Genomic DNA, 15767 nt, shown 5'->3' on the forward strand with positions numbered 1-15767 from the left:
GGAGGCTCTACAGTTCCCTCGCTGTGAGAAGTGAGGTTAAAGGGAACCAGGAAGAAGGCCTTCTTGGTAGTGGCGCCTGCCCTGTAGAATGCCCTCCCAGCAGTTGTCAAGGCAATAAGCAACTATTTTACTTTTAAAAGACAACTGAAGGCAGCCCTGTTTAGGGAAGTTTTTAATGTTTGATGCTGTATTGTTTTTAATATTCGGCTGGAAGCCGCCCAGAGTGGCTGGGGAAACCCAGCCAGATGGGCAGGGTATAAATAATAAATCATCATCATCATCATTATTAATTATTATTACTATTATTCCCTGCTAGGCAAAGTTCAGGGGCAGTGATGCAACAGTGTCTTCTTTGTGGTGGGACCGCATGTCTGGAATGTCCTTATGAGTTGTGTCATGCACCATTATTTGCTTTTTGCCAGCAGGTGAAGATAGACCTGCGTCCCTAGCCTTTGGGAAGGTGTGGGAGGATTAATATTGCAAATCACCAATTTGAAATTTATTTGCTAGCTTTAATGAAACAGGGATGTTGAATGTTCTAATTATTAGTTTTTAATATTTTAGGTGCATTTTATTTTCAAGAAGTTATCTAGTATTTTAATGATGTATATATTTCCACCCTCTGGTAACCAGTGAAGGACAGGTTATAAATATTTTAAATCTATTTTAAAAAATCCAAGTGAAGCAGGCGTAATGATTCATTCTCTCCATCACTGCTCCCCTAGCTAGAACATGCAATAGGCGAACAAACATAAAATTCTGAATTGTGAAGAATTTTAACGACAATTCACACAATCAGCAAATCTCCATCCTGAGATGCTCGCTAGACTGAGAGTCTTATTACAATGTAATTAATAAGACTCTCAGTCTAGCAAGGGCCCTGCCTTTTACCATAGCCTAATGATTAACCCAGACATGAGTGTGTTCTGGGGCGGGCAGGCAGGCAGGCAGGGGAATCATATTGCAAATGTAAGTTTCCTGAATAAAAAGTTTGGGTACCATTGCCAGTCATACCTGGCTGCGTGTTCGCCAGCTCCATGCTGCCAATCAATCTGGTGCCATTTTCTGAGACTGCAGAGGAGGTTTCTTTCACTGGCTCCTCATTGCCTTGTTCATCCTGCTGTGGCGAGAAGTCCTGGCTGCCAGAGCCAAGCATAGGGGAAGGCTGAGATGATGTGTAGAAGCTGGATGGGCCATTTTGCAGGATTTCAAAATTCTGATCATCAGGGAAAGAGTCATAGAGCTCTGTTGAATCAAAGTTAAGTCCCATGGTCCCTGGAGTGCCGTTTGCCCAGAACTCTTGCCCACTGCCACTTCCCCTCAGATTGGTGGTATGCCCAGGTGAGCCTTGCCGATTGCCTCCAGCAATACCATTCAGTGGATACTGGGAGAACAGTGGACTGTCCTTGAGGTTGTTGCCATTGCCAGATGGGTACTGAGAGTAGTTCCAGAGATAGTCATAGGGGTGTTGGAGGTGAGAGTTGGTTGAGGAGCGGGTCCCTGAAGTACTAGCATGAGATACAGTAGATAAGCCATTAACATTCATATCTCCATTCAAACCTGCAAACGAAAGAAGGAAGGAAACCAGCTATTAAAAATTCACAACAAATGCAAGGAACACTGACTGAGGAGAAAGTTCTATCCACCTTTGGGCCTATCTCTTTTTACAAAATAGGGGTGGGGGTGGGGAGATGAAGCAAGACACAATGAAGCTGAGTAAACTGGATAAGAAATGTGTATTAGCATGTACTTTGAAAAAGAATTTTAGTCTCTGTCCTCTTAACAGCCCTATGTGGTAGGTCACTATTCTGATTTTACAAAGAGGGCTCTGAGATTAATTCATCACTCAGTCTTGGTTTAAGATCAGCCCAAGCCAACACTCTAGCATACTTCAAGCTGGTTGAAGGGACTGAATGAAATAACATCAACTTTGCCCTGAGCTCCTTGGAGGATGGGCAATGCAAAAAAACAAAAAACAAAAAACCACACACACACATACACCCCTCTCACAGTGCATCTACTTCTCTCAATTGCAGTATTTGAACCCATTCCCTTTTTTGCAAGGGCAAAAAAGGGAAACTTTTCCCCCAAATTATTTCTTCCCCTTGCCTATTGATTTCTATTTTTTGCCACATTCTCAAGTCATATTTATAAGTTTTTCTTGGTAACTACAAGTGATAAAAGATGCATTAGCCTTTAACAAAGGTTGACATGCCCACCATTCTCCCCTCACCTCCCAATGTATGTAGTCTTTTCCACCTAGTATGTCTTCAGTATGGGAAGAGCTGTAATCGGGATGTATTTTCTTTCTTGTCTTCTGGAAAAAGATGATGCTAATTTTGATCCGTTTCCATCCTTAATCAATGAGGATTACAATGGCTGGGCCGACCTTTATAGCGCTACCATTTCTGGGGTGGCTGTATCTGTACTTATTCTAAACGTTTTTGGAAGAAACTTTATTGGAATCTGAGTGGAAAAGGCAAAAGGTGGTAGCAGCAACTGCATACTAGACAGGGTCCTAACAGCCAAAACGGCAGAGGCCCACTGAACAACAGAAGCAGCAACAGAAGTGGAGTGTTGGTCTATTTTGAATACCTTTACCCTATATGACCAGGTAGACAGAATTCTAGAAAGGCTACCGGCTCCTTGAAAGCCAGTGGGGAGAACATTTCTGGATAAAGAAAATGGGGTAACCCTGTTTTATTTTTTGAGCCTAGGTGGAAATGAGGGGATATGGGGGATGATGTCTCGGTCATCCATGTAAAGATTAGAACTACAATCAATCAAAGACAAAGCAGCATTTCCATGCTCTAGAAGGAAACTAAAAAGTGTTTCATCCATTTACAGTTACCTTCTTTATTTCTTAAAGTGCCTTCTTAAAGAGTGGTCATATTCCAACATCTGTAAATTGGGAATGTTTTCAGGAATACACTCTTTTTCTACAGCAGCTTTTGAGATTTGCCTTAGGTTGTTGCTGTTTTTAAAATATGTTTTCCAATTCCCAGCTCCTCTGTGCACTCTTGTTAGTTTACAAGCAATAGACTCACTTTAATATTCTGCCAAATTAATTAATTAAAATTAATAAACCTTTGGGAAGCAACACCACTACTGAAGAAATTATGCAAGGTCAGATAAAAACTGCACACTGGGAAATGCCTTACACGGATTATCCTAAATCTTCACAAGCCCTTCCAAGCTTGCTTTAACTGAATTATAACATACAGTAGAACCTCGGGTTGCGGAGGTAATCCGTAGGCACATCTGCAACCTGCAGCGTATGTATCCCGCACCACCACGTCTGCGCACGCGCGTGACGTGATTTGCTGCTTCTGCGCATGCATGAAGCACGATTTAACGCTTCTGTGCATGCGCAAGCGGCGAAACCCGGAAGTAACCCTTTTCAGTACTTTCAGTACTTCCGGTGTTCCCGCAGTACGCAACCTGAAAACACGTAACCCGAAGCGTCTATAACCAGAGGTACCACTGTATGTGAAACAGCAACAACTCTTGAGCCCAGATGTAACCCAGCATGCTACCAGAAGCCAGCGCAAGGGCTCCCACAGCACAACAGGGCTTCCCCCCGCTTCCCCCACATACTCAAAAGCAGGAGTCAGCAAACTTTTTCAGCAGGGGGCCAGTCCACTGTCCCTCAGATCTTGTGGGGGGCCGGACTATATTTGGGGGGGGAAATGAATGAATTCCTACGCCACACAAATAACCCAGAGATGCATTTTAAATAAAAGCACACATTCTACTCATGTAAAAACACACTGATTCCTGAACCACCTGCGGGTCAGATTTAGAAAGTGATTGGGCCAGATCTGGCCCCTGGGCCTTAGTTTGCCTTCCCATGCTCAAAAGAATCTCCAGAACAGAACATGGTGGGGAGGAGGGGAGAGTATTCCACCTGTCAAGAAGAAATGCTTAAACTGAAGAAGAGTGCAAAGTTGAACTCCTCCATTCCCAGCAGGCAAACAATGCTCATCTGAGGTTTTTACCCCATGACTAGCCTTAATTCTTTCTCCCAACTTTAACAGTAAGAAAGAAAACATCAGATTTTCACATCAGATCTAGTTGTGCTTTCATGGTGGCCTGTGAGAATACACACAACTTTGCCTGTTGCTGTGGTATTCAAGTTCCTTAAAATCCTCCTTAGGCACAACCATCATCCACACAGTTCTCCTTACCATTCTGCAAAGAGATAATCAGAAAAGACCTGGAACCTCAATCTATAAAGGCAAGGGCTAGCAGTGTTTGCTATAAGACCATGTATGATCAATGCTGATACCTGTCACTAAGGTCAAAAGACCCAGGTTCATTGCCCCACACTTACTTTTCCCTTGCTGAGGGAAGTTCATGGGAGATCCATTTGTGTAGACATTGTCCCCTGAGGAAGGCGCAGGTTTCTGTCCTGAGGCAGCAGGTGAAGAGGGAAGGCCAGTGAAATTAAAATGGTTGTTCGCCTCCATTTCTAAGGAGAAAAGAAAATGCAAAACATGCAATAGAAAGTTAAAGTCATTACATAGATGCTGCTTTTCACAGACAGCAGTGAAAAAATCCTCCAACATGACATTTTAGCCAGTGACTGAACAAAAGATACCAAGATATTTAGTATTTTCTATAACTCAAAATGCTTCACATCTTATCCAAATTATCCTTAGAACAAAATACAGTGGTACAGTACCTTGGTTTACAACCATAATCCATGCCGGAGGTCTGTTTGTAAACCAAAACAGGTTGTAACCCAAGACACGCTTTTGCCAATGGGCCCTCAAAAAAAATGGTTCGTAATCCAAAAAAAAGAAGAAGGGTTGTAATCCCAAAAAAGTTTCCAAACCGGGCCACACACCTCCGGGGTTTGACGTGTTTGTAATCCAAAACGTATGCAAACCAGACTGTTTGCAAACCAAGGTACCATGGTACCACTGTATTGTAAGGAAAAACAATACTACAGTGGTACCTCTGTTTACAAACACAATTGGTTCCGGAAGTCTGTACTTAACCTGAAGCGTACTTAACCTGAAGCGAACTTTCCCAATGAAAGTAATGGAAAGTGGATTAATCCATTCCAGACGGTCTGTGGAGTACTTAAACTGAAGCATACTTAACCTGAAGCGAACTTTCCCAATGAAAGTAATGGAAAGTGGATTAATCTGTTTCAGGCGGGTCCACGGAGTACTCAACCTGAAGCATACTTAACCCGAGGTAGGAGTGTAATTGGTTCCGGAAGTCCGTACTTAACCTGAAGTGAAGTTTCCCATTGAAAGTAATGGAAAGTGGATTAATCCGTTCCAGACAGGTCCGCAGAGTACTTAAACTGAAACTACTCAAACCGAGGCGTACTTAAACTGAGGTATGACTGTATTATACCCATAATGCAAATGGGGGGCAGGCTGAGAGAGAATGGCTTACCTATGGCCAGACAGGTGATGCACTAGTGATTTCCTGAATAACACCTCAGTCTTGCAGCTACTATGCTACACTAGCTCTCAAAAATAGGAAGCAGGGCAGATGCTATAACAATAGGACAGTTAGTTTAATGACCATATATTTAAAGCCATTGTGTCCATTTTGATAAAACCCAGGCTTTCATCAGAAACTGTGCAACTAAGATCAACATTGACTGATTGATCTCTGCCTCTTAGGAGAAAGAGAAAGTTCCCTAAACAATGCAAGTCCTCACATTGAAATCCACATAAGAAAAACATATCGTATTTTTCTGTCTATAAGACGCCCCATGTGTAAGATGCTCCCTAATTTTTGACATTCTTTTTTAGGGGGGAAAAACCCCAGTCTTATACATGGAAAAATACGGTATGTCATGAGGTGACCAGCAGCACCAATTTCAACTTATCTTGAACGGGGAAAGTTCAGCCAGGGATTCTGAAATCCACTCAGGCACTCCATTCTAATACCAGAATCTATTTAAACACATCTCTTTTGCAAGCTTCATGATTACTCTCACTTAACTATCAAATAGCAATGAGTCCACAGGATGGTTCTTAATATGTAGTTATAAAGTCCACTTGCCACACAAATAGGCCCCTAAAATGCTTTCCTCGGAGAGGAAACCTAAGGACCAAACAGTTCTGGAAAAGTGATTAAAAGGCTCAATTACTATTGAGAAAGAGGGATTCAATGTATTAATGCAGGGCCTTTCCTGTTTTAAAAACATTTTACTGAGCAGGCTGACTGCAAAGTCTCTGCTCCTTCCGTGGCTTTCTAGGCCTCATCCACTGCAAAGCAGTATGTGAAAATTCCTCATCAGATGATGCAAGCTTTACCAAAGCATCACCGCCCCCGCCTAGCTAGTCATTTTCTCATTCCACAGGGATGCAGATGAACTTTCGCCTCTCTGCAGCTCTGGGGAAAAGCCACCATTTCCTGTTACTGAAATTAATGCACTAAATAGATGCACTGTTCAAAGAAGCTGGATGAAAATAAAGCAGAGGGCATAATCTCTTGGCATGGGGCCTAGTCCAGTCCCTGCATGTCCAGTGGGACATCTGTGGCTCCCAAACATGGCAGTCCTACCAGCTTCAAGCAGGACCTTTCCCTCCCCACCCCTTTGAAATAGAAGACTAAAGAGAAAATGCTCAAGGCAGGTCTGGACAGCTGCCAAGAAAGGCAACACATGGATGAATGAACGAGGATGGAGTTCAAACTGCAGATTCAGACCAGTCTGACAATTTACATCTTCTGCATAAGTAAGCATGTACATCACAATAAGTCACCTAGGAAACTTCCTTACTAAAATAATTACGGCAGCCACAGTTTATATTACATCTTGAATCCAGAAGCTTTGCCATAAAGCCTTGCTATTAAATAATACTTCTTCCACTCAAAGCTCGGAACAAACGTCAACAAACCTTGAATATAGTGTGGCATCCTGTATATATAAGAGTATGAACACTAGAGAGATATGACACTTGCACTCGGGCAACTCCTATGGAATGACCTAATATTAGAATACCCCTCAAAAATAATGATGGCACAGGTCCATTTACTTAACAGGAGAGATGACACCAACCCTCTCAAACAGTTCACAGTCTGAGAACGAACACATTAAAAGTAAAGTCATGGGTATCTTACCTCCCACTCCTATTTGTTTCTAAAGTTTTACTGAATCTAGTACTTACTTCATAAATTTTGGCACTAAGAACAGGTGCCCATCCTGTGTGCCTCCTCAAGACAGAACCAATACAGTGGTACCTCGGTTTACGAACTTAATCTGTTCCGAACCGAACCTGTTCCAAACCGAACCTGTTCTTAAACCGAAGCGTGCTTTCCTTGAGGCCTCCCACTGCCGGTGCCCTTCCACTGTTCGGATTCCGTTCTTAGACCGAGGTAAAGTTCGCAAACCGGGACACTACTTCCAGTTTTGCGGAGTTCATAAACCGAATCGTTTGTAAACAGGACTGTTCCTAAACCGAGGTACCACCTGTCATGGTCAATGAACTGTCAAACCCCTCACCCTGCTTACGGTAAATGAAGGCTGCTGTGCCATAAGCATACAGTGAACATTAAGAATGACAGATAAACGCTATATGGGGGTGGGACAAAAGGGAAAATAACGGAAAGGCTTTTAAGAAGAAAGCTACAGAGAAAAGGACAAAAACCACCTAGCATATTCCACAAAGAAATTCCCCCCTGCTACTGTAGTAGTGGCTGAAAGAGAGCTAAGCAGTAGGGTGTGGGCTCCTCCTTTCTAGGCATGTGTATTCCTTCTGAGGGGTGGGCTCCATAGCAAAAAAAAGTTGCAGCCTTAACTCTAGAAGAGTCTGAATATTGCTTAAAACATACACCGTACCCCCCCCTATCTGTATGCTTTGACAGAAAACATGAAGAACAGTAGCTTTCCAAATGCCCTTGCACAGGGACAGAGCTTAGAAATGCTTCACTGCCAGGAAGAAAAGTGCTAGTGACCAAAATGTAAAAGTCAAAAAGTCATTTAGAGAGAATAAACCAGAACGTAGAGCTGCTTCTTTTTCAGAATCTTTATTTCTGCCAAGCTGACATACTTAGATAATTGACCAGGTCAAAATCAATCACCCTGCCCTTTTCTCCCCAGGAAGTAATCATTGTCAAAATCAAATTTATGTACCCAAACCAGGCGTAAAAATAAATAAACTAAATCTTAATGAAATACGCATTTCATCCATAGCTTCTGCTTCACTGCTTCAATCTCCCTCACATCACGAAGCTTCTCTCTCCCACACACACACACACCTCTATTACTGCAATGTCATGCCAAGCTCCACCACCTAAACTGCAAGGCTTCTGTAGCTGCAGAGATGGGGGTGGGGAAAGGCTTCTACTAATAGCAGCAGGGAAAATGCCTTTCCCTCAACTCAATATGCACTGTCAGGAATCATCTCTGCAACGCACTAAGGCCACCCTATTCCACTTGCTGCTCCCCCTTCAAAAAGCAATGGATCCTACCCTGACAGTGCACAGCAGTCGAGTTGAACCATAAAATTACTGTGAATATCCCTTTAAGGGCCAGGGTAGTAGCAGAAAAGGCAGCTGCTGCTCCAGCACAGGGACAAGCAGAGCTGGAGCTGAGGTGAAGTGAAGTGCTGGGAAGGCCTTGTAATTAAAGGGGAAGGTGGAATGGTTTGTTAGGAAAGAAGCCAAGCAAAATGGATGAATTAATTGCAGCCAACAAGAACGACAGAAACAGTTTAAAGGGAAGGGGTGTGGTTTGACAGGAGCTGCACATGCCAGAATAACATGGAACAGCTGATATAGACAGAGGTCTTATTTGTAAATATCTCAGGCCTATGTCTCTCATGTGATCACAGCAGAAGCAGATGTTTCAAATGTATGAAAAGGATGAGAGCAGGGAATCCTATAGCCTGAGAAAGTGGCAAAGGATGAAACCATAGTCGTTCATTTCTCCCTGCGGGCAGGGCAAGTAGTTAATAGTATGTACAGATGGGTTACAAGCCTTGTCGAGTCAGGGCCTCCTCTGTTTTTAACTATTCTTAGTGAATGGGTGTGGAGTTTGACACATGCTCATGCTCTCCAGCCACAGAAATGAGACACTTTGCCTACAAGTTTAAGACCTCCCGTCCTAAGCTGTCAAAATGTGCTTCAGACAATGCGCTCAGTCCTGCTTTGAAAGTCCTACCTCCATACTTCACCATAAAATGCTCTTCTTGCCCTAGCAAAAATCAACAACAAAAACCTTGATATTTTTAAAAATCACATACAGTAAGTACTTTTCATGTAGAATTACTTTTTCTTTTTACAGTAACATATTTGTAAGACTACAAATTGGGGCAGGAGTATTAAAGCTTTCTTTTTATGGGTATGTTATGACATTTGTGAAAGATTACCATTGGCTGAGGCCAAGAAGAATCTAGAACCTTTTAACCAGTAACTGTTTTTCAGTTGCTGAGGACTGCCAAGTTCTATATCTGTGCAATGCATCTAAGCCCCTGTAAACACAAAAATGTCTTAAAAGGTATGGGGGAGCCTGTGGCTCTCTTGATGTTGTTCAACTATGGCTCCCATCAACACCAGGCAGCATGGGCAACATTTAAGGATGAAGAGAGTTGTAGATCAACAACTTTAGGAAGGTCACAAGCCGTGCCCCACCATCTGTGCTTTAAAATATGGGCCACATGATTTAATTTGCAGGAAATAAAAGATGAAAAGGGATCATGGATACACTTCTTTCAGGAAGGCTGCCATAATTTACCTCTCAATGACAATATATCTGTTAATAACCTTACACTGTTTGGTTTTCTGTGGTTATGTTGCTTCACTTGAAATCCAACAAAAAGGAAAGGCAGAATGCTCTTTGAATGCAACCAAGAATGACCCACTAACAAATACCTCAGGATAAATGGTGTACTCTAGGCAGCACTCTAGGCAAATCATAAAATAAGTATATACTTGAGAACTGTATGCAAGTGTGACACGTATGAAGATTATTTGTGGGGCATAGGAATTTGTTCATTCCCCCCCCCCAAAAAATATATAGTCCGGCCCCCCACAAGATCTGAGGGACAGCCTGCTGCTGAAAGTTTGCTGACCCCTGCTTTGGAGCTTCCTATTTTGCTAGATTAGAATATATATGACTGCCTCTTTAAACTCCATGTAACTTTAAAAAGAAGGTGGTGATAACCCTAAACTACACGATCTTGTGCCAACTGGCTGCTGGGGAACAGGGCTAATCTAGCCAAGGAGTTTAGGGAAAGCCAGAAACAGAAACCAAATCTGATTAAAAAGGACATTTCAGAAAGCAACAAACACAGCTGCCATTTCCCGGCCACTTCCTGCAAGGTTGGGGGAGGGAGCAGAGGAAAGAGGGCTATTTGCATCAAGATGCTGTAAGCAGGGGAAGAGACAGCTCTGGGCTCCCACTCACCTTCAGTCACCTGGGATTCCCTATGCCCACACCCCACCACCACACATACACAAAGGGCTCTCTCAGCCCTAACCATCATCCAGCCAAATCACATTTGCAGCCTCCCTCATGGTAAGACCTTGGCCTCTCTACTTCCGAATTACATGGAAGACTGCCATCAGAAATTGCCCCATACCACCTACATACAAATAACACTTCCTGTACACATGCTAAACCTCCAGTATCAGAAACTATCTTTGCAGTAACTAGAAAATCCTTCTGGTGCCCAATATGAAAACTAGAGCAGACCCAAATTTCGGAGCCATAATCCCCGATTATAATTTCCATCCACAAAGCATAATTCCTGGGTTTTCTTCCACAGACTTGTCAAAAAGGCATTTCTGTCTCCAAACACCAGCCCTGTTCAGGATATTAATGACTTGTGTATGTGCTAATAAGATTCCCAGGTATCTGCATCCTTGTTTACAAACCATTCTCCCCAAGCGGCATCACCGAATTTAGATATACCTAAAGGGAAGCTAGGATTCCCGGGTCACGTCCCTACTCCCAAGAAGGGAGCGACCTCTTCTCCTCGATCTAGTCTAGTGGAATCCTTAGCGAAGCCCACAGATCCCAACTTTCCACAGCCTTATCTCCCTAGACTCAAGGACCTGCAGCCCTCCTCGCCGCCATGGAAGAAGAGCTGGAGCGCAGGGAGCGGCCGCGCAAAACTGGCCGCCACTCTCTCCAGGCCAACTAAGGGCACCCGACTAAACGCTCAGGTCGTCTTTCCCCCAACTTCCAAGCGGAGTTAAAACACAACCAATTCCCACCTCCTATACACTAAGCCACAGCGAACAACGCCGCCGCCATTCTTCTCCCGGGAGCAAAAACCCAAACGCTTCCAGCCCAAAGGCCAGGCCTTGCCCTTCTTCAGTTCGCCTGCGGAGGTAAGGGAAGCTGCGGCCACGCTCCCCTCGCTCGATGCTGCCTCTATACCGGGACTCGCCAGCCGCCGCCGCCTCCTCCTCCTCCTCCTCCCCCTCGACTACCGCGCCATGCCGAGCTGGGGAAGACGGGAGCCCAGCCACATAAACGTGAGGGCGAGAGCCGGTGCCCCGCGGGGCCTGCTCCCAACTCCAGCCCGTCGTCGTCGTCCCCACACGACTCCTGAGAGAAGTTGGCGCGGCGCTTCGAACACGCGCAGCCCCCGGGAGGCGTTATGTCTTCGGCAACGGGCTTCTCCTCCCGCACCGAAGGAGCCTCTTTTCTCCTCAGGGCTTTTGGGGTGGGTGGGGGGGAGGGGAAGGGGAGGATGAGGAGGCCCCCTGTCTCACCCCAATGCGGGAGGGTTTCGTGTCCTCCCTCACTCCCTGCCTTCCTCTCCTGACTAGGCCTTCGCCCCTCACTTCGGGAGAGCGGAATGAGGGAAACCAACCGCCGCCGGCCGCCCTCCCCCACCTAAGATGAAACTTGCTTCGCTCCCCCCCCCCGCCGCCCTCACAACGACTCGGGCCAAACTTCTCTCAGCTCCCCCTCAGGGGCCACGTCTTTCCCACACACGCACCTTCGCCTGCGCGTGCCCCCCCCTGCCGTCCGCATTTTGGTTCAGCCCCGCGTAAATCTCTCCCGCTTATCTTCTCTTTTTCCTCACCCCCCACCCCCACCCCTCGCGCGCGCACCTCACACTCAGGACGCCTCACCTGAGGAAGGTGTCAGCCGGCTCTTCACATGGCCCCGCCGCGCTGAGGGAAGGGTCGGACCCCGCGCCGCAGCATGGCCAGCGGGAAAGGCTGGGCGGCGGCGGCCACCGGCTGAGGCTGGTGCGAGGGGAGGAGGGTGGCGCAGGCCGAAGCCGCACCAGGCGAGGCCGTCGTCGTCGTCTCTGGCCAGGAAGCCGAGCTCAGCCAACGAACGAGCGAAGGAGCGAGCGAGCGAGCGCCGGGACGAGCGTCGTAGGCTGCGGCGCCTCGCCGCCGGGTCCTAGCGCCCCGCCGCCACCGCCGTGACCGCCAAGGCTTGACCCGGCAAAGCGCAGCAGCGCCGCCGCCTTCTGAGGAGGGGAAGGGGAGGGGGAGCGACCGGGGTTCCTAGGCGGGGGACCCTCCAAATAAACAAACACGTAACTAGATGCATAAAGGCGTAGCGGGTAAAGTTGGCTGCGGAAGCGAAGGGAAAGCCCCTGCAAAAGGGGTGGGTGGAATTGGAGAAAAAGACCTTCCTCTGCTGACACCGTACAACTCAGCTCTGGGCGAAAGGGATGTCCACGTTTCGTATGGAAGAGGAGGAACCGGGTTCTATTCCCGGCCTCTCCAGTAGGGTTGGGAAGAAGAGCCTCCTGCCTTCGTCTCAAGGGCTGGCCACGTGGAAAAGGGAACAAGCTTGTTTTCTCCTGCTCTTCTGGAGGGTAGGACTCAAACCCGCGACTTCAAGTTGCAAGGAAGGAGAGAGAATACCAGGAAGATCTGTTGGGCAGTGGTACGGCCTCCTTCAGGGGGTTGTGGGCTCTCCTTCCTTGGAGGTTATAAAACCAAGAGGTTGGGTGGCCAAGGGTCATGGATGCTTTAGCTCCAGGGTCTTCCAAATCTACAATTCTGTGAAACCCTGAGGAGAGCCATTGCTACTTGAAGGAGCAAGCAATACCAACCGACCTGGCCTGGCTCAGTATCAGGTTGCTTCCTACTGCTCTTTGAAAATGACTTATCTTTTAAGTCAGGGGTAGCTAACCCATGTTGTTGAGCTGCAATACTAGACCACCCAGGGCAAGGGAGTAAATGGGAAGGGGTGGTGGGAGTTGTAGTCCAGCAACACCTGGAGGGACACAAGTGAGCCGCCCTTGAGCTGAATGTACACCTTATGTTTAAAGAATCCTAGGTACTGTTGCTCACTCCTCATAGAACTACAATTCCCAGCACCCTTAACAAACTACAGTTCCCAGGATTCTTGGGGCGAGTGTGCTTTAAAGGTATGATATGTACACAAGCTTAAGCATTTGTATGCCACCTTTCTGGGCTAGCGTCCTCTCATTCCATGCTAGGGTGGGACAGGAGTGGTTAAGGATAGGCACACTGTACCTGCTCAGAGTGTCTACCTACACAGGTTTGCCATCTGCATTCACATTACAGTGGTACCTCGGTTTATGAACACAATTGGTTCCGGAAGTCTGTTCATAAACTGAAGCGTTCATAAACTGAAGCGAACTTTCCCATTGAAAGTAATGGAAAGTGGATTAATCCGTTCCAGATGGGTCCGCGGCGTTTGTAAACTGAAAATTCGTAAACCGAGGCGTTCATAAACTGAGGTTCCACTGTACTTGGTGAACAACACAGCAGCGGTTGCAATGATTTGCATGTGTGAATGAACCATCACTGGTTAAACGCTACTCATATATATACTTTAAACACAGCAATCTTGGTGCAGAGGCTAGAGGGTTGGCTTTTTCAGAACCCAAACCCGGCCTTGAACTCTAGCTTGGGATTAACCTAATGTGTGCTTTATGGGGATAAAACAGGGAGAAGCCATGTAAACATTGAAGATACAGTTGCAAATCAAACTGTCAAATGTTGGGAAAGCAAATGATGTGCTCCGTTGTGTGATCCAGCTCTGTTTCTCTCTGTTGTTAACTTCACCTGTTCAAGGGCTGCACCCCTGCATTCTGTAAACAAGTTTCAGGGTAAAGCCCTAGTTTGGTGTGGAGTATCTACTGCAGGGGTGGGAGACACCAAGCCCACATTGGTGGACTCCAGCTCCTAGCACGCATGCCCAATGGTCAAGTTTAGTGATAATTGTAGCCCACAGGTTCCTCATTTCTGGTCTAGTTGAGAGGGAGGAGCAGTGATTTTAATTTTTTTGAGCCAGGCATGGTTGATGGAGGGGGACAATGCTAAAACAATGGGGGAGGGAGAGCCCAATTACATGACAATAGTAGCTTCTCATTTTTTAGATGTGGGTATGACTGTGGGTTTTGTGTCAGCATGGACAGTGGCTAGGAAGATGGGAGTAAGGATGCTGTAGTGTAGAAGGTTCATATTGCTGGGCAGGGGTGTTGTTGCTGCTGGAATGGCTTTTACTACCGGTAGGATTGTGGTCACCTAGAGGCAAGTGGCAATAGGCTGAGTTAATGCCTACCAACAGTAAAGAAAGATTCCTTCATTCGAAGGAGCAACAAGACTAAAAGGAAGATGGTTGATACTTATCAAATTAGAAGAATGACCCAGCTCCTTGTTTCGCCCATGGACGGCAACAAAGTGAGATTAATTAATTAATTAAATTTACTGTCCACCTTTCCTTGATACCAATACCAGGGCAGGTTACAATCCAAAATAAATTACAACAACCAAGTCAATTAAAAAGCAAATTCATCAAAATACAAAACAGGTGCAGCTATTAAAAAAACAACACCCCAGTGAAAACTAAAATGATCACCCACCAAAGAGTTAAGATAATTAAGATACTTGAGCAAACAAATACTGTGCTGTGAATTGAGACAATAGGAATTTCAGCACCTGTTGTACTTGTGAGGAGGACATTCCACAGACCATGGAGAAGGTTCCACCTCATGCCAGGGCTGAGCAAACCTCACCTGCCAAAAGGCACATGGGAAAGAGCCTCCTTAAAGCACAGATGGGGGGGTCGCAAGGGAAGGCATGCTTTTCGATGTCATTGCACAGAAATAAATGGGAGGCTCTCTTGTGGGAGGGTAAAGGGAAAGCCAGAGAGAGCCCAGGATGAGAACCTTTGACTGCTAAGAGACCTATTTTGGGGGTCATTGTGGAAATATAGAAACGGGTGTTAAACAACTTGTCAGACAAAAGGCAAGATGGAAGTATAGTGACAGGTGAGGGGTGTTCATATAAAAAAACCGATGGAGGAAACAAATGCCACAGGATAGGTCTTTTGATGCCAGGAGGATGAAGGTGTAGTTACCAAGTTACAGGGGTCAGCACCCTGAGTCCAAAAAACAATGAGGAAGAACTTCTGTAGGCTGGTGATGGAGCACTCTACTACATATTATTAGTTCTTTGGGCTGACTCTTCAGCTCAGGAGTTATAGCATTATCTTCTGCTGCCCTATAAGCGCCATCTCTGGATGTGACCAAGGGAAAAAAGTTTATGTGCCAGTCTCCCCTAAAATGTACACTCACCATGGGCTTGGGAGTTCCGTTAGCATATATTTGTCTCAGCACACTTTTCTAAAAGTGAATGAGAGATTATTTGTTCCACTCTTCTCACTACACTTGTGGTTATATGATGTTCCTCATGCTTTTTTCTTTTTAATGTGCCTTTGCGGCTTTGTGTGCCCTCTGACATTTTAGTTAGTCCTAATAAAGGCAAGTGACTTTATTTTAGATGAACATTTTATACTGGTGAAAAATGACATGTATCAAACTGTAGCTGTGGGAAAGACATAT

General features: G+C 45.7%; 1 protein-coding gene across 16 annotated transcripts in view; it reads right to left on the bottom strand.

Moving 5' to 3' along the window:
* Window positions 1-15767, bottom strand: part of BAZ2A (bromodomain adjacent to zinc finger domain 2A) — a 63331-nt gene that overhangs the window by 32108 nt on the left and 15456 nt on the right. For 4 of the 16 annotated variants that reach the window (XM_088662932.1, XM_088662924.1, XM_088662925.1 and 1 more), the window contains exons 1-3: window positions 12061-12368; window positions 4334-4471; window positions 1015-1560 (exon numbers count right to left, since the gene is read on the bottom strand). In XM_088662932.1, coding sequence (XP_088519058.1) covers window positions 1015-1560; window positions 4334-4469 — 682 coding nt within the window. In that variant the 5' untranslated portion in view covers window positions 4470-4471; window positions 12061-12368. Of the gene's footprint in view, window positions 1-1014; window positions 1561-2233; window positions 2318-4333; window positions 4472-11190; window positions 11826-12060; window positions 12369-15767 lie in introns of those variants that run through there. The other 12 variants (XM_088662933.1, XM_088662926.1, XM_088662934.1 and 9 more) reach the window with 9 other exon arrangements.

Source organism: Zootoca vivipara, chromosome 2 (assembly GCF_965207765.1).
Source record: "Zootoca vivipara chromosome 2, rZooViv2.hap1.1, whole genome shotgun sequence".
Lineage (NCBI taxonomy): Eukaryota > Metazoa > Chordata > Lepidosauria > Squamata > Lacertidae > Zootoca > Zootoca vivipara.